Source organism: Polistes fuscatus, unplaced genomic scaffold (genome assembly GCF_010416935.1).
Source record: "Polistes fuscatus isolate 324 unplaced genomic scaffold, CU_Pfus_HIC Scaffold2, whole genome shotgun sequence".
Lineage (NCBI taxonomy): Eukaryota > Metazoa > Arthropoda > Insecta > Hymenoptera > Vespidae > Polistes > Polistes fuscatus.
In genome coordinates, this window is record NW_025113096.1 from 1,152,284 (window position 1) to 1,171,234 (window position 18,951).

The 18,951-nt window shown below is 25.6% G+C and overlaps 1 protein-coding gene and 1 long non-coding RNA gene across 5 annotated transcripts; both read left to right on the top strand.

The window, feature by feature from the left end:
* Window positions 1–3,950: 3,950 nt before the first annotated feature.
* On the top strand, window positions 3,951–6,505 carry LOC122516422. Its single transcript, XR_006303564.1, has 2 exons — window positions 3,951–4,075; window positions 6,141–6,505. It is a non-coding gene; the product is annotated as an uncharacterized LOC122516422 (long non-coding RNA).
* A 360-nt stretch (window positions 6,506–6,865) lies between these two features.
* Window positions 6,866–18,139, top strand: LOC122516223 (gastrin/cholecystokinin type B receptor-like). Of its 4 annotated transcripts, none has more exons than XR_006303511.1 (9): window positions 6,866–7,214; window positions 11,719–11,833; window positions 13,205–13,402; window positions 13,821–14,006; window positions 14,853–14,962; window positions 15,279–15,524; window positions 15,803–16,047; window positions 17,146–17,238; window positions 17,820–18,139. XR_006303511.1 is itself a non-coding variant. In XM_043633859.1 (9 exons), the coding sequence occupies exons 1-9, from the start codon at window positions 6,912–6,914 to the stop codon at window positions 17,855–17,857; spliced, it is 1,572 nt and encodes a 523-aa protein (XP_043489794.1). In that variant the 5' UTR covers window positions 6,866–6,911; the 3' UTR covers window positions 17,858–18,139. The 4 variants fall into 4 exon arrangements, 3 of the variants coding, with proteins under 3 accessions (XP_043489794.1, XP_043489796.1, XP_043489795.1); XM_043633859.1 differs by having other exon boundaries at window positions 17,108–17,238; XM_043633861.1 differs by lacking the exon at window positions 17,820–18,139 and having other exon boundaries at window positions 17,092–17,224.
* The last annotated feature ends 812 nt before the right edge of the window (window positions 18,140–18,951 follow it).

Here is an 18,951-nt window from a genome sequence, read left to right on the forward strand (position 1 = left end):
ATAAAATAAAACGATATGAAATTGCTAACCGTTCTGTTGTCTAAGCTCATATCAGTTTTATCCACTTCGCATGTTTGCCCTTGGGATTTAAATATTCTGCCGACTCTATCAAGTGTCACGGTTTTAAGCCTCCTTGTATCTGCTTTTACGGTATCGTTTTCCGATGATTTTCTGATAACTTCATCATCGTTCACGTTCGCTAAGATTACGTATAATGTCATCATTAATTAATTTTAATATTACCAATTTAGATAATAATTACTTTTGAAATTATTATATTAGATTAGTCTTCATGCATAAGTAAAATGAATTTTAACAACTTTTCTATTTTATTATTAACTCACTTATCAAGGAAATATATATATATATTTTTTTTACTATTATAATTATCATTTATTTTAAATATGAAATAATTATCTCTTATGAGAAGTGAAAAAAACTTAATTACTATTTAAACAAATTAATATACGAGATCCAGATTATTTTGACAAAATATAAAATCAATATTCGTATTAAATTAGAAAATACATCTTTAAGTAATATTTTAATTTAGCTTAGATTAATAATTAACTCACCAGAAAATTGACGCGTTCCTATTGGCGGAGTCTCATTAATTACTTCCTTCATGCGAGTTGTACCATCGTCTTTGCCATAATTGATTTCGTCGGTTGTAACCTAATAAGGATATTTTATTTTTATCTACGTTTTCATTTACATTATCTACTTCGTTTGAAATCATTTCTTACTTTTTTTTTTCTACCCATTTAGGGAAATGAAAAATGCAATAAGCAATATTAGTCGTGTAAAGATTACCATAAATCGTTAATTAGTTATATATATAACAAAAAAATGTCCTTGTATAAATATAAAAACACATATACATATGTAGATAGACTTTTATATATGATATTTTATATATGACAAACTTTTTGACGTTTTTAAATTAATTAAAGAACGAAACGAGAGTATGAGTGTAATAAAAATTAGTATTAAAGTTTGTGTGACATACCTCACTAATTTGTGACGATTGCATGTTAATATTATATTTTTAATTTTATTTCGCAAAGTGTTTTTAACGTAACAGCTATTGGAACTTTTTTGTCGAATTTACAAAATATTTTCTCGTTTTTATCTTCTTGAAATATTTCGCTTTGCTTAGTGATCGATGATTGCCTGGAAATACTTTCTATAAATGTTATTTACCGTTAAGTAAATATATGAACATATGAACTTTTGAAATATGTTATACCGAATTAATGATTTATTCCAAAATGTTCAGTTTGATGAACAAGTCAGTAAATAAACTATGAGGATTACATTAAACAAATATTAATAACGTAAAATACAGGAATTAAGTCAGAGTAAAGGAAAACGATTATAAAAATGTATTTTAATTGAAATGCTATTTACTCAAGATGAGAATAAAGAAAAAAATAACAAAACGAACAAAAACACGTATATCTTTTATAATATCTTTACTAATTTCTGAATAATTATCAATTACCTTGATTAAACGATACGTAATTTATATTTTCAATCTTATTCTCTTCTTCGAAATCTTCGGGGAGAAGAAATACTTGAATTTATTTAGATTTTCTTGACTGGTTCGATCATCATCGATTGACAAGAAGACATTATCAAGTTGATTTTCTTTTTTTAATCGATTATCAAGATGACGACGGATATCGTTCATTCCCTATTAAAAGGAAAATTAATGAGAAAGAAGACGGAAAGAAGAAGAAAGGAACGATGTACTTCCTTTCTTTCTTTCTTCCTTGTTTATTTCCTTTCCTTTTTTGTTTTATCTTCCTTCCTTTTTATAATTGCTTTTATTTTCACTCCAACAAACTTATTTCCCCACGTCTAGTATTTATTAGTTGCATAAAATCTAGCTATATATATGTATATGCTTCCTCAAACAAGATGGCCAAACCTTTTTCAACCAATTTCCCGTTGACGGATCTTTAACAATAATTAAACATCGTTTTATCGATTTTCATTGTTTTATTATATCTTTTTGTTTGTTTTTTTTTTTTTATATGTTTTCTCTGGTTAGCAGCTCATTTCATAATATTATGTACAAATATGTTTTCTGGCAATTACGATCATGAAATAATATAATAGAAGGTTAAAAGATTAAATATTAATCTATTTTATGTGATTTATTTTATATTATAATTTTAATATATTAGAAAATATATCATAGAATTAATTTTTACTTTTTTATTTTTATTTTTTTTTTATTTATACAATCGTGACATTTGAATAAAAAAAATTAAGGTTATGAATCGAGTTGATGAAAATTAAGGTTGAAGGTATAAAATTATGGATATTAAATAAAATATTATTTTTTAAAAAGGTTATACATGATATCAAGAAGAGTCATAATTTGTATTTTTTTTTCTTTTCCCTATTTTATTATTGCAGGTTAGAAACAACATTAATTTCCAATTAGAAAAGTATTAAACATTGTTTGTCTTGATGCTAATTATTAATGAGATATTACCAAATATGTAAAAGATTATTCTGGATATTCCTGAACCTGATACGTAATAATTTTATACAGTGATATATGTATTAGGGTTAAATTTAGGTTAGGACACAAGATACATCATTTTTAGGGTATTAAAAACATCAAAAAAGGATTAGGAAAAGGGTTTAAAAAGAATTACGACTTCGTTGTTGGTTGTTGAAAAATAGCTATGAGAACCGTACCAGATTTTGTATTATTTAAATACGAATTGTACACATAATATTTATTGATCAGCATATTGACGAAACTAGCCTAAAGGCGACCCGTATTCTCGTATTCAAAATTGCATTTTTTTCCAAATAGATTTCATATACGTTTTTTCTTCTTTTTCTTTTTTTTTTTTGAATAAATAACTTCTTTTTTCTTATTTTTCTTTTCTAATAGATTTTTCAATTACAGAGATTCATGTGGTACAGTGGCAATGACAGCTAGAAAAATAGTTAATCTTGAGCGTTCATTATCTAAAGCAAACGCTTAAAGTACTTTTATAAGAGTTTAATTAATGTCACGTTAATTTTCAACGTAGAAATACATTTTCAAATACTTGTTTTAATATAACGGGACATCTTACAGTTATATTCTTTTCTTTTTGCAATATTTTTTTATACTTATTTTTGTTTGTCGATATAAAAGAAAAATATATTTGGTCAAGTTTATTCATTCCTTCATCTCATAATACTTTAAAGTCACGAATGTAGAATTACTTTTATTCTACGCGATCTATCATAAACCTTAATTTCATTTTCTAAGCAACATCTATCGTGGATATAACATAATTCAGTTTTAAACGAGCACAAGTAGCATAGTAGGAGTATAATAAATAACTCGAGTATAAACATTTATCTCTTTCTTGATTATTATCGATATTATTTTTCATTTCTTTACGTTATTTTTCTTTTCTATTTTATATTACACGTTACCTTTAATTCTTTTTTTTTTTTTAATTCAACTAGTATCATCCTATAATCATACAAAATCAAAGAATTCATTTATCCTAACTCTTCATCTGATCGTATTTAATTGAAAGATAAAACACACACACGTATGAAAATATTTTTATTTCGGAAAATTGGATCTGCCAGGTTTTCCTAAACCAGAAGTCCGTTTATTTTGTAAATAGAAAATACTATTTGTAAGTGATAGAAAACTATTTTGGTAAAGGGTTTACGTTGCGTATCTCGAGTTAGGTTGAAGTAATTTAACGTTAAAGAAAATAACGAACGAGTGGATTTAGAAACAAGAAAACAATTCGTGTGTTAATGAAAAACAAAAAATAAAGGAGAAGAAAGAAAGAGATTTAGAAAGAGAGAAAGAGGAAGAGAGAGAAGAGAAAGAGAAGAGAGAGAGAGAAGAGAGAAAGAGAGAGAGAACATAGTAAAGGTTCGGACCAGTTAAAACATGAGTTTAACTCTCAGTCAGCGGCCAGAGTTCGTCGTGCGCGCATCGTAGTTTCCTTAGTTTATGTGTGTTTCTCAACTGTATGAAAATACGTTGAGCTACTCTACTTGTTTCCAAGTGACACGTAAAACGATATTAGAAACGGTATATAAACTTAAATGTCATCATTTTTTATTATTTTTTTCAATATTTTTCTCAATAGCGTTCTCATCCACGTATTCACAATTTCTTCGTGTACGACGATATATATATTATTATTATTATTATTAAAGATATTAAATTTTCATTTTTTCTTTGTATAAAATAATTCTTTTTCATTTTATTGGCTAATATATTTCTTTGTTTTTTTTTCTTTTTCTTTTTGTTTTTCTTTTTCTTTTAATATTTAATTATTATTTAAATTATATTTATTATTTATTATTTAATTATTAATATATTTATCGTGAATATTCGTATTGGAATTTTTATATCGAAATCGTTAATATTTAAATAGGAATACGTGTAAGCTGCATTTATCAGATGTTCAGTTGAATATTCAGGATAGTTTTTTATATTAAAAAAAAAAAATAAATATTTACTTTCATTTTTCTTTCTACGTTTTTTAATGTTTGTTTTTTTTTTTCAAACAAAAAGTTGCCCCTTTTGATCATTTGGTTATAACGATAACTCGAATTTCTTTTTTGTTTCTTTCTGTTTTTTTTTTTACCTACAACTTATAAAGTAATCCGAGTGCTGTGACAAAGAGTCAAATGGTAGAATAAAAGGTACAAAGAGAATATATTAAAATATAGAATATATTGAATGTTTCAACCTTTGACATTTTATATATTTATCATTGGAAAGGGCATATATTTTTTTTAATTGAACGGCTAAATTTTATGAGTAAAATTTTTGTCAACAGTATGAAATATTTGTCGAACGATGATAAAAGCTCAGACTTGCAAAGTTTATTAAATGTTTCACGGTATCCGACGTATAAAATATTTTTTTCTTTTTTTTATCCAGAATGAAATTACTTTAAGAGAAACTAAAAAGCAAACAAATATTGTTGAAAATTATTTATTACACGTGGGCAATGAAAAAATATTCATAATGGAATTCCGACGGGGATTTCCGGTGTTGATTAAATGTTATATTCCTCAAACTTTTCCGATTGAAAAATAATAGAAACATTGATTTTGTTCCGGCAACAATAGATGCCGATTGTTTGAAATAAAACTATAGGAAAACAAAACATATCCCTTGGTAAAGTAAAAAAAAAACATTTTATTAACGACTTATATCCGAAAGGATATCAACGATCATTAAAATTTTATAGCCAAAAATAAAAAACACGAGGAAATTGAGCTCTGCACTTTTCGGTCGAGTGAAATTAATTTTTTATTTTTTCCTCTTTTTCTTTTTCTTTTTTTTTTTTTTTTCTATTTACTTTCTTTCTCGCAACCTAGTTTCGTTTAAAAGAACTTCGAGACGTTTTATAAAAAGGGAACAATACTATAACTTTCTTTATTCCATACTCACACACACACACTCATACACACACACTAGTGAAAAGTTGAAACGTGATCAGATTAAAATAAACTTATTTTAAAAGACGTTAAATGTCAACATTTTGTTGATTAAGAAAGTTACTCTCGTTTAAGATAAAAAATTATTCTTTAAAAGTTACATTCAAAAAGCACGATAATGATAATTAACTTTTCGATAAATCGAGTCATAAAAAAATGTTATTTCTATCGTGGGTATTTGTAAAATCATGATACGTTAAAAGTAGATTTAAAAGGGTGAAAATTATTGTCGGAGAATAAATTTCCAATTAAAAATTCAATATTTTGTCAATAAATACTCGTTTACGATATCGTATGTGTAATCATAAATAATAAAAGATTATTTACGTCGAAATAATTGATATCAGGATATCAATGTTAATTTAATATTGTTTTATTTTTACTTGACAAAAAAATATTACAAACTTTTCAAATATTGAACCCCATGTTTTCGTACTACCCTGTATATCTTCTTTACGTAACAACTGTTTACAATTATTAATGACAAATATTAATGATAATGATATAACCCATACGATGATAATCATTGTAACTTTAAAATCGTATAATTAATAATAATTATTTTTACAACATCATTTATTTACACCCACTATCGCAAACTTCATAATTTATTTCTATATTTACTTTGCAACTTTTTTCAGATTTACTTTTGAATCTTACTTTAAACGATAAAACTTCGAGAAAAGAAAAAGTGTCAAGTAAAGTGTCGTAGAAAAAAAAACAAAGGTAATAAAAAAAAAAAAAAAGAATTTAGATTTGATTTATTCGTTGTATCTCGTCCTCACGAAATTTCAATTTAAACGTTGAGAACGAACGGAAGTAATATACGATTCGAATGGGAACAATAATTTTCTCCAACAAACAACGATCACGAAGCTTAATTTACATTAAGCCAATTTAAAGCAATTAAACAAACAATAATAATAATAATAATAACAACAAGGTTATTACGTACGTTCCTTTGATACGAGATATCATTTTCGTTATCTCTTGGATTTTCGATTGAGAAAAAAAATGAAAACGTTCTGTGCACGATACCATGCATGATTCGTTATCCACATTTGTTATAATAAAATCATGAACAATGTTGAGTAATGATATAATATATAGGAAATTAGAATAAAATGTTAAAGAGAGAGAGAGAGAGAGAGAAAATAACATGAAAAAATAAATGTGAATAAGTATAAAAGAAAATAAGAATAAGATGAAATACGGAAAAAGAAGAAGAAGAAGAAGAAAAAGTTTTATGGTGAAACGAAAATATTTAATTATATACGTGAAATATTGTTAATAGAACGATTTTCTTCAAATAATTTATTCGCATAACGGAAATGGAAAAAATCAATATTAACGAATACGAATAAATTTAATAAAAAAAAAAAAAAAAGGTTCAATAATAATTAGAACGAAAAATGTCACTCATGGAGAAGAAAAATGTTTCATCCATCGGTGATTATTTGTCATGGGAAGATAACGAATATAAAGCATCGGTAATTCCTTATTTATCTGGATATACAAATTTGATTTCGAATAATTTTAATGAAACGCCTACGACAATCGTACAATCGAGCCAAAAAAATTTGCTCGAATATTTAATCGTACCATTATACGGTATTATTTTTTTTCTATCAATCGTTGGAAATTGTTTAGTGCTGATTACTTTGGCACGAAACAAACGAATGAGAACGGTGACCAACGTTTATCTATTAAATTTGGTAAGTAAGATGTTAATCTTTTCTTTTTTCTCATCAGTGTGTTAATTAATGTTTGTAATTAAGAATTTTTTTGTTTAATCAATGTGTTTGATCAGAAATTTTGTCTATGCTACTTATTTTATTTTATTTTTACGATTTTAAATATTTAAATTGTTTAAACATTAACATTGTTATTTGTCAACGTAAGTAATTAATAAAAAAATCAACTCAAAACGTCGATCATTAATCTAAAATGATAAGAAAAAATTTTGTTCTCGTTTAGAATGTTTTTTGAAATCGTTTATATGTTTTGGAGGGGGGGGATTAGAATCAATTTATATATATTTGTTAATTTTATAGAGATTTGTTATTATTATTTTCAGTTAAAATAGATTAATCCGATCGATTACACATTACTTTGATTATACGTTGTTATTTGATATATCAATGCAATTATAAAAGTTCAATGTATTGAAAATAAATAAAATTATATTTTCGCTATTACCTGAACAATTGAAATTGTATTCTCTTTATTGATTTATCGATCGGATCGGTAATAACTTTTAAATTACGTCTATGTTGCATGTATACACGCTAAATTTCACTATTTCATATATGAATTTCGAACTTTCGATTGCAATAGATATTTTGATTAACCTTTTATGTTCAGAATATTTTCTGCCAATTTAATGTCATACAGTTGCAAACGATTGATATTTAATTAAATTATGGCATAAATATATTGTAACAAGGGTGAAGATTACGTTAAAAAAAATACGAAGAGAAACTTCGAAAAATAATAAAGAAAAAAAAAAGCATTTCATATCTTTTATATCATTTATTTTCATATTTTATATTAAACGTTGATATAAATTTTTGTTCGAAGAAAGTTTAGGATACTTTTAAATTCACGTAATTCGTGGAAACATTTTCTACCTTACGAATTTCGATTCATGTTTATTATTGAAAGATTTAAAAAGAAAATAAAAAAAAAATGTAAAGTACAAAGTGATGAAATGAGACAACATGGGGTAAAAGAGAAGTAAAAGGATAGTGAAAATGAGACATCTTCAATTGGTAAAAGTGCTTGTCAAGTTGACGTCAATATTTTTTCCCGGTAGACCGAAGACAGTCACGTAATAAATTGCAAAGACGTGCTCTGTACGCGAAACATGAGACAATTTTACGTTAGTTAATCTTAGTCGATCTTTCTCACAAGTATTATTCCGTGGGTGCAAAGTAATAAAGTAGCCGGTATTTCCTATTTTTCATCTCCCTTTTTTTTTTTTTGTTTTTTATTTCTACATAGTAATGGTGGTGGTGAAAGAGAAAAAAAAAGAACTTTCGTTTCATATAATTACATTCCCCAAATACTTTTTTGTCTTTTTATCCACCTTTGGAATTTATCGAATATGATCTCATAACTGAATTGCTTAACTGCGTGTAAAATAAAACAACATGTCGGTGATAAATTTGATTAGTTGTCCTCAAAGGGTTTTCTGACTATATTATTATGGGATTAGTTTTATTAAAGAAGATATATAGAAAGAATACGAATTCGGGAAGCAGAAGTTATTGAAAAGTAAATAACGTTAATTTTCAATGTTTATTACAAAATCTCATGGATTATAAAAATATGCATATGAGACATTTTGTTATGGACGTTGCAACTTGGAAACAAATATGAGTCGGATAATAACATTTGAATTTTGTAAATAATAACATAATTAAACACGTAGAATACACTTCTAGGGGATAATAATTTTGGTTACTTCACAATTTTTATACAAAATTAGAAAGGATCCTCTTTAAATTGGAGTGAAAACGTAATATGCATGTGTATTTTCTTTGTCTTTTGATAAACCCGAAAGTTCATTTCTTTTAAAATAAAGCGTGACTCGGAGACCGAATAGAAAATATTGAAAGGACAGGGGAAAAAAAAGTTTAAAAATAACGTCAGCTGGGACAAGTATTTCGTCCGAATAGTATATTGTCGGGATAATACTTTTGGTCCTCGGTCTAGGGTGGCTTACGTGAGCTATGTCTAACACTCATAAAATTCTGAATTGTCACCTCTATTTTCTCGAAATACGTCATTTTTATTTTTTTTTTACTACGGAGCTCGGATTCCATAAGAAAAAAAAATAAAAGAAAATAAGAATACTTTTACGATCTTTATTTTTATTTTCTTACGAAAAGAACCAGATTATTTTCTATGCTTGTCATCTCAACTTTCTTCGGATAATAAAAAATTGATATATATATGTATGTATGTATGTATATATACATATTAAAATACAGATTTGTCGTATCTTCTTTTTATATCTTCTATTTGAAAAAAATATTTTTATTTTAAACTGATGTAATTTTAAAAATAACAAGATTTGCTATATCTTATATATATAATACATATCGTACTATTTATTTATTATTAATTATTAATTAATTAAATTGAATTGTAATAAAGATAAGAAAGAAAAACACGTATAACTGACATAAATTACGTAACCGTCCATTTTATTTCTCATATCTATATATCTTTTCTAACATATAAATCTTTTCTATCTTTTATTTCCTCTCATAAATTTGTTCAGAATATTAGATTCCGAAAGATCGGATTGTTCCCAGCAGGATTTTCTTGTTTACAGTTATCTGAAGGGTCTCTTTGGGAAATCTTTCTAACGCAAACCTTTTCTTTCTTCGAATGAACTTTTGCTATAGCTTGTTTTATTTACGAGAAAGTGTGTGTGTGTGCGTGAAAGAGAGAGAGATAGAGAAAAAAAGGGGGTAGGAAAAAAAAAACAAATGGAAAGAAATTGTCGAAGTCAGCCAATTATTGACGAGAAATTCTGAACGAAAGTTTTCTTTTTCTTCATTTAAAACGATCAAATGGATATTATACTGTTCGAAAGGACGTATTCAAATAAGCGAATAATTGTATGCATCGGACAACTTGAGAACAAGAAAAAAGAACAACTATGAAAGTATTACATTCGAGTAAGAATAAACGAACTGACGAGAAAGTTCTTTTTCGCATACTGAAGAAGCATATTAAAGTAGATCAATCTTTTAAATTGCTATATATTTTTGAATTCTTTAAGATCAATCATTTCAAAATGTTCATAATATTATTTATATCTTCAATTGGATACGATGAAATGAGAAATTTAAGATACCATTGTTAAATACCATTACAACTCGTGTAATATTAACTTCAAATTTGTGAGAAACCTTTATAAATATTAGAAACGTATTTTATTTATTTATTTATTTCTAGTCAATCCTTTAATAAAAAGAAACAAAATTTTGTTCAAAGCAAATTTTGTATAAGAATTTCTTTTGGATCGTCTTGAGAATACTTTAGATGTAACAAGGATGCTGAAAATGGAATGAAAGTTTTACTTCTGATTTAAATTAGAATGAAATTCAACGAGGAAAATCTTAAAAACGATTAGAAATCGAAATCGAAAATCTTATCGAAAGAAGTATACTTTCATATATTTTTTTTTTTACTTAGAAATGTAATTTTGTAAAGTAAAAGAAGTAAAAGGTTCCGAGAGATTGAAAATCTCGATAATGTAGTTGTTAAAAAGAAAGTTTTTTTTTTTTAATAGAAATTTTTATCCCCCCCGTCCCCTTTCAAATTTCATCTAACGATAGAGTAAAAATTCATCTAAAATAACGTTAATGATATATAACCCAAAAATTACTTCAAAGATCTCCTTTTTGAATTAAAAGGTAAAGAAACAAAAAAAAAGAACACTTTCGAATAGTTCGTATCATATTTTTTTATGTCCTGCGCAAATGAGCTCCAAACTTAGAAATTTTATTCCTCTATATTTTTTTTATCTTTTGAAAGAAAAAAAGTACTTTTATTAAAAAGTCTCTCTAGTTAATTCTTTTCCATGAAAAAAAAAACCATGTTCATGTTTAAAATTTTCCAATAAAAAAAAGAAAAGAATTCACGTATATAATTTTGCTTAACAACCCTTTCCCCTCCCTCCCCCCTTAAAAATGTTCCGAGTTATTTTACGAATGATTTATCCACGAATTTTGATCGCCAACAAGACTTTTTGAATAAAATGAAATTTAAGAATTAATAGTTGTAAATGAATTTACATGTATTTTCGTAATACAATTAGGAATCATTTGGAAGATATTCATAAGTAAAGTTTGAAAAATAATTTAACGAGTTAAATTTTCTACGAGTCCACTCAACAATTTGAAATTTCTTACGTACCGTTAGTAAAACGTTTGCGAACTTTTAAATTACGCTAAGGAATATCCAAATGACGTTAATAGTCCAGATATTTTCAAATTCCATTTAACGTACTCAATAATAAATTTTTGTTATTATTATCATTGTTATTATATAAGAATTATTTTTAATTATTATTTTCATTTTAATAAATTTCATTATTATTAATAATATTATTATATAAGAATTATTTTTATAGATTAAACTGTTAATAAAGAAAATGATAACTATTAAAGATAAATAATTATCGGAATAATTACATTTCAGGCTGTGTCAGATTTGTTGCTCGGCGTATTCTGCATGCCATTTACTTTATTGGGACAAATGTTAAAAAATTTTGTCTTTGGCTTAACAATCTGCAAATTGATATCATATTTCCAAGGTAAGACGAATTTGATTAATGTTTGTTGAATACGTATGCATATTTAACGAAACAAAAATAAGAAATTTATTTTATTAACCATTGTAATCGGATCAATATTCTTTCGAATTAATTTTTCAATAAAAAAATCGTTGAAATTATATTTACAAGAAATGAATAAAAATGAACAAATTGTGCCAACTAATATAACACGATGCGAAATCGTATAATCGTAATGATTCATTTTAATAAATTGAAATCATTATTGTATTCATTAAAAAAAAATATATATAAATATATTTTTTATTTATTTATTAATAATAAACACCTTTGAGAAGAAGTTTGGGAAAATAAAAGGAGTCTGATAATTGTATATCAAATGATAACGAAATCAAAAGAAAAGTTTTAATTTTAATGACACACACAGACACACACACATACTTATTTAACAATTTAACGCTCGAACAAATATTATATAAATGACAAATACAATCTTACGGCTTTGACGTCGTTTAATTTCGATTGTCTCGAGTGAAAAAAGAATGAAAGAATAATAATAATAATAATTGTTCGATTAAACGAATTCAAACAATTTGTCTGTTTGCTTTGACAAAAGTATTTTGTTTGTTTTTATTTTCGTTTCTTTTATTCATTCTCCTTTTATTTTACTAAGAAAAATGTTTCCTTCTCTCTGTCAATACGGCAAAAACTTTTATCTAACGATGATAACATAGACTTATATATTTTTCCTCGCGGTGTTTCCCTTTATTCTTGCATTTTCTATCTCTTTTGTAAACTTATTTCATGAAATGTTTCTCCTAACGTTATTTAAGTTTATTTTTCTTCTCTTCATAGTGCACCTGCTCTGTTTATATATTTCTTTTCTACATTATTCTGCTGATACATTAGTTGGAATGAGATTGTAAGAGGAGTATGAAAGTTTCTAACGTTTGATAAGTGTGTGTGTGTGTGTGCAAAATTCATTAGGTTATAGGATATATATCAAAAGTGTGAACGAGTTGGAACGAAAAGAAACAAATAGTCGAGAATCGTGAGTGCGTTCGTCGTATTCGAAGATAAGAGTCTGATTATGAGACTATAAATTTAATTACTTTTTCTAGATTTTTCTTTACTCAACTATAATAAAAATATTAATTTTTAAAAATAACAATTTATTTTGTTTTTATTCTAATTAACGGAGCTGAATAAAAATATCTTCTCGTTCTCTCTCTTTTTTGTTTTATTTTATTTTTTTTTTTTAATTTATTTTTTTCTTTACTTCTCTGAAAATAATGATTATCAACAAACAAGCAAAAATATGTTAATACAGAAGTTTCGTTAAGTACACGCATATTATTATAAAATAGTTTTTTTTCTAACAATATGTTACAGTTGTCTCAGTTTCCGTCGGGGTTTGGACACTGGTTGCTATTTCCTTAGAACGATATTTTGCTATTTGTCGACCATTAAAGTCACGTCGTTGGCAAACCCAATTTCATGCTTATAAAATGATCGTCCTTGTTTGGGTTTTATGTCTTATATGGAACGTACCGATACTTATTGTTTCGCAAATTCAAAATATTACCGGAGGTAAATATATCAAATTATATTAAAATTTTTATATATAAAATTACATAAAATTACATAAAAATATATAAAAATATATAAAAATTTGTATATATAAAATTATATAAAAATATATAAAGTATATAAAAATTTGTATATATAAAATTACATAAAATATATAAAAATATATAAAAATTTTTATATAAAATTATATAAAAATATATAAAAATATATAAAAAAAAAGGATTATTAAAACATATAAATCATCAATCATTTATATATCATATATTGTAACAATTGTTAACACGATAAATAAATAAATAAATATTTAATTGTCTTCAGAATAATAATTGTCGGAACAAATTTGTTTAATAAAAATGACATTTTACTAAATTTAATAATCGAACGATGCGTAATCATTGTTTTTTCTATCTCGTTTCAGGAAGAAGAAAATGCAGAGAAGTATGGGCAAGCATTGGAACAGAACGCGCGTACAATTTATTTTCAGACGGAATGTTACTTCTTTTACCTCTAATCCTTATGACCATGGCATATTCTTTAATCGCAATTAAACTTTGGCGAGGACTTAAAAGAGAGATGACGCAAAATTTCAAATGTCAACGCAAATGTGAGTAATAATGAAGAACAAATGTATGTACGTATTATTTAATCATAAACAAAAAATTAGATCATTAAATAATTATTATTTCATTACTTTATAAATATTTCTTACGTTTGTTTAATCGTGATATTTTAGACTATTTTATCATAAAACTATTATATTATACACACGCACACACACATACATACATAACAAATAATTTGATCCCTCATTTTTACTTTAATTTCACGAGCTTTAATCAAATTTCATTGCGAATAGGTGGATTATCATTAATTGAAAAGGTAATTAACCAAATATTATAAAGAGAGATGATGGCTAAATTATCTCTCATTATTTAACATTGTATATTTTGTGTGTAGGTAATTATACATTTATATATAACATATTTATATATTTATTTATTCGTTGTTCGTTGTGGCAAACTTGTTCAATTCGCAAGCTTAAAAGCTGTGTTTACCGTTACTGTATACGTTACAGACTGCTATCTATTTATTAGTTTCTAAGTAATTTACGAGTTCGAAAAGGGGAGTTTTAAACGTTGATTAAATTTTTAAAGGAAACTTCTTAATTTATTATCCTACGGTTTAGAGAAAATTATCCGATCTATCAACGCCTTCGTTAATTCTATTTTGTATTATTTATTTTTCGTAATGCGATAGGATAACTTTCATTTTTTAATCACCATTACCTACGTTAAAATAAAATCATTTCAATTACAGAGTTGGTTTTTTTTTTTAATAATAATATTAACAATGAATGATAACAATGAATATTATGAATGTTATATAATATATTGAAGTTATTTCAATCAGTAAAATAATACTAAAAATATAAATAAGACATTAATTCCAGTAAAGAAAAGTAGAGCCACATCGTCATTTACTGCGAATAGTACAACTATGAAAAATAGGAAACATGAATCTAATGTTACGATAGTTGTCAAGGCGTGTAATTCAACGAGGGTGAGTATGCAATTACAAAAATCATTTTTTTTCTTTTTTTTTCTAATTGTTAAACAACAAATCGAAAGATGAATAATTTTTGTTATTATGAATGAAACGTATTGATAAATTTGCATGATTCATTATTAGTATTATAATTGTGTCGAATATAATATTTTATTATATACAATTATTTAAATTAAATATTGCACACAACTATGACAAAATAATTTCTATCATTTTGTTGGTTGATCGAAAAGTTACGTTCGTAAATATTTTCTTCTTTTCCTTTCCTTTGTATTTTTTTGATAATTGTTCTTTTGATTTGATAAACAAGGTACGTGTACCGCGACAAACAAGAATGGATACCATGATGTTAAATCACGGTGAAGAATCAACCGAATCAAAAACAGAAAGTGTTTCTCAACTTGGAACCAAAAGAAATTGTCTTTCATCGAATAGAACAAATTCGAACAAATCGAGGAACGAGAATTCCAAAAATTCCAATTCTTCTTGCCCGTTAGGTAGACAGCACGTTATACGAACTAATCAAATTAACAAAAGTATCGAGTCGAAGAAAAAGGTAAAAATCAAATTAACAAATTATTAAATCTTGATTATTATTATTATTTTTTTTTTGTTGTAAAATTTTTCATTAAAAAGGATAATTATTTATAATTAGATAAAGTTACTTTTTTTTGTTTATCTTAACAAATGTATACAAATTTAATGTTTTTGTTAAAAAACCATATTTATATACTCGATCATGATTTTTATGATTCATATACGATTTCGTATCGAGTTTGCAATAAGATTTAATGAAAAAATGTTTTTGAAAATGTTTGTATAATTCGTTTGCAGGTTATCAGAATGCTATTTGTCATAGTTTTGGAATTTTTCGTTTGCTGGGCACCATTGCACGTAGTCAATACTTGGTACCTTTTCACTCCGGAATTAGTTTACTCCATGGTTGGGAGTACTGGAATCAGTTTGATACAATTGTTAGCGTATATTTCAAGTTGCTGCAATCCAATAACGTATTGCTTCATGAACAACAAATTTCGCCAAGCATTTTTTGGCGTCTTTCATTGTCATCGTTGCTGGAGGTAATAATAATAATAATAATAATGTAAATATAAATATATTTATTAAATAATATATCTCTCTATTAAATAACGTATACGTAATATTAAATAACATTTTTAATTAGCTTTATCGGATAAACTCTTTTTACAATATCATCCCCCTCCCCCCCTCGATTTAATGAATCGAAATTAAAAGAACAATTTTCTTTGAACATATTATTTCTCTTGCATGTAATTAACGAGAAAAGTAAAAATAACAAATATTGAATTGTTGTAATATTTATATAATCGTCGAGTTATTTCACTATTTATTTTTAGATTCGACACAATAGAATTATTCGTTTCCATATTACGTGAACATGGAATGAAGATTTGGTTAAATTATAAAATATAATTACCTTTGATTTTCCTTTTTTTTTGAGCTTTAACTATTTCCATTAACGATAAAAAAGATATTTTATCGCTCGGTACAACAATGTGTTAGTGGGTTTTTATTTTTGTTATTTTTTATTATTCGTTTCTTAAAAACGTTTTATAATTTTTTTATCGTTAAAATTATATTATTATATAATATTTAAAAATCGTTTACATTAATGTAACACAAAGGGATATATTTCGAACGGATATTGTACCATTGTAAAAAATTCATTTGCATTTATATAATTTTAAAGTATAATATTAAAATAACAGTATTAAAAACGAGATCTTTTTAGTCTGCATTTTTTTACGATTTCGTAATAGGGGTATTTTTTTGTTTTAATAGAAATATTGTTAATATTCATTCTACGAGAAAGTCGTCCGTATAATAATCCAGTTCCCCAAAGCCACCGGGAAAAAAGGGTTTTAGTAATTTACAAAGAGAAGAAAAAACCAAAAAACTATATTCGATGTGTGTATATGTAATATATAAAATATATATAAATATAAAAGTTCAAAAGTTGATTATTTAAAATTGAAACAAAATATAATTTATATCTATGATTATTTTTATTTTTAAAATATATTATAAATACGATTTTTTATTAAATTATTAATTTGAGATAGATTTTCCTGTATAGGGATTAGATATTGTTCATTTCAGAATAAAATGGAGAAACAGTGATGTTCCCATGTCTACAGGAGGCAAAACCAGAAAAATTGGCAACAATAATGAATTTAGTGGCAACGAGTCGACCATGTGTCTAAGAAAAACTTCTAGTTTAGCAAAAACCGGTACGTTCAATTCGTTTTAATTCGTAATCGTAGCATTAAAATTTATCTGTTTGAAAGAAAAATAAATTTAACGAATGAAAAAAAAAAAAAAATCTTATAATATTATAAACGTTAACATATTTTTTCCAATTAGTATTAATCTAGTCTGTCTATATTTAATTTGTTAATATTTAAATATATGCATAATGCATTTTGTCTACCACATTGAAATATTAATAATTATTTAAAAGTTCAGTTATTCAGCAACAACATGAAAGGACTGTTTATGGATTCTTCCAATGATTAATAATTTCAATAATTTTTCTATTTTATTCAATTTATGTAAGACAAATCTTCTAATAGTTGGAATAAATCTACTTTCTTCAATTTTCATGCTTAAAATTGAAGAAATTGAATCTCGTTAAAACGAGATTGTATTCGATGCTGAACTATGGAATAGGAGAAAAATCAATAGAATAGAATAGAAAATAATTTCTGATAGATGTCTGTCCTTTCTTTTCTTTTCTTTTGAAGATTGTTATTTTTTTCGTTTTAAAAATCATCGGTTACAACGAATACATCGTAGAAACGTACATTTTCAGAAGTAGTTCAGCTTTTAGAAGAAAAAGATCGGGCCTAACATCAAGCGAGCAAATAACAGGGAAAATGGGATGTTTTCAAACGGGTATTAAATATAATAAAGAATTTTTTGCGAGAATAGGAGACAACGTTGAAAGGAAATACTCGTAGAACGAATAAAAACAAACAATCGAATTCCGTGCTGCGAAATGTTGTTCCCTGATTACAGTCATTCTGTATACGAACAATCTCCGATTGTTTTCACTGAAAACTTCGATATCAGCAAATAATTGAGAACGTATTTTTCGTAGAATATTAAAAGAATCGCACCTTCCTTCGCAAAGAAAATAACATAATATAAATAAAAAACAATATTAAACTATATATTACTTATTATTTAAAATAAAATATGTGTTTGTCACGTGAGTAGTAATAACATTGTATATCGTATTTGAAATATTTTCTTTTTTCGTCGATTTTACGATTAACAAATTTTTCGTCAATTTTGTATTAAAATTTATAACATTCAGAACGAAAGAAAAATTACGATATTTTAAGTTATTATAATTTAACATTGCTCTAACTCGAGATAGTAAATTTGTCATTTAACATATTATGTCACCTTAATATAATTATAAACATTTGTTTTGTTAATAAATAATAAAATAAATTGCAAACCTAAAAACCTCTTTTTCTATTTCTTTGCTATTTCTCAAATAAATTAGTTTATAAGAGTATTTAATTGTGTGTAAGTATAGAAATAGAAGGATAGTTATTGATTTAGGTAATTTTCATCTTAAAAACTTTTGACGCGACCCTGTGTAGAATAATGTGCGAGTAACCTTATAGCTCTTCTCATTTAAATTTATGTTGAAGTATCTCGTTCGAACAAACATAATGATAAGCTTCGAGTAAATACGAGCTTATGATAGATATTAGAGACGGGTAAACAAAGACTAAGGCATTCTGCAAGTGAATTTGATCCTTCCCGTGGAACAAATAGATAAGATACTTATTGTAAGTAAATGAAACGATCTTACGTAGAATTAAATTAATGATCAACGAACATATTTGATAATCGTCAATCGATACAATGAATTTTCTATGTAAAATTGTCCCTTTAATTGTACTTTCATATTTTTTTTTGTTATCTCT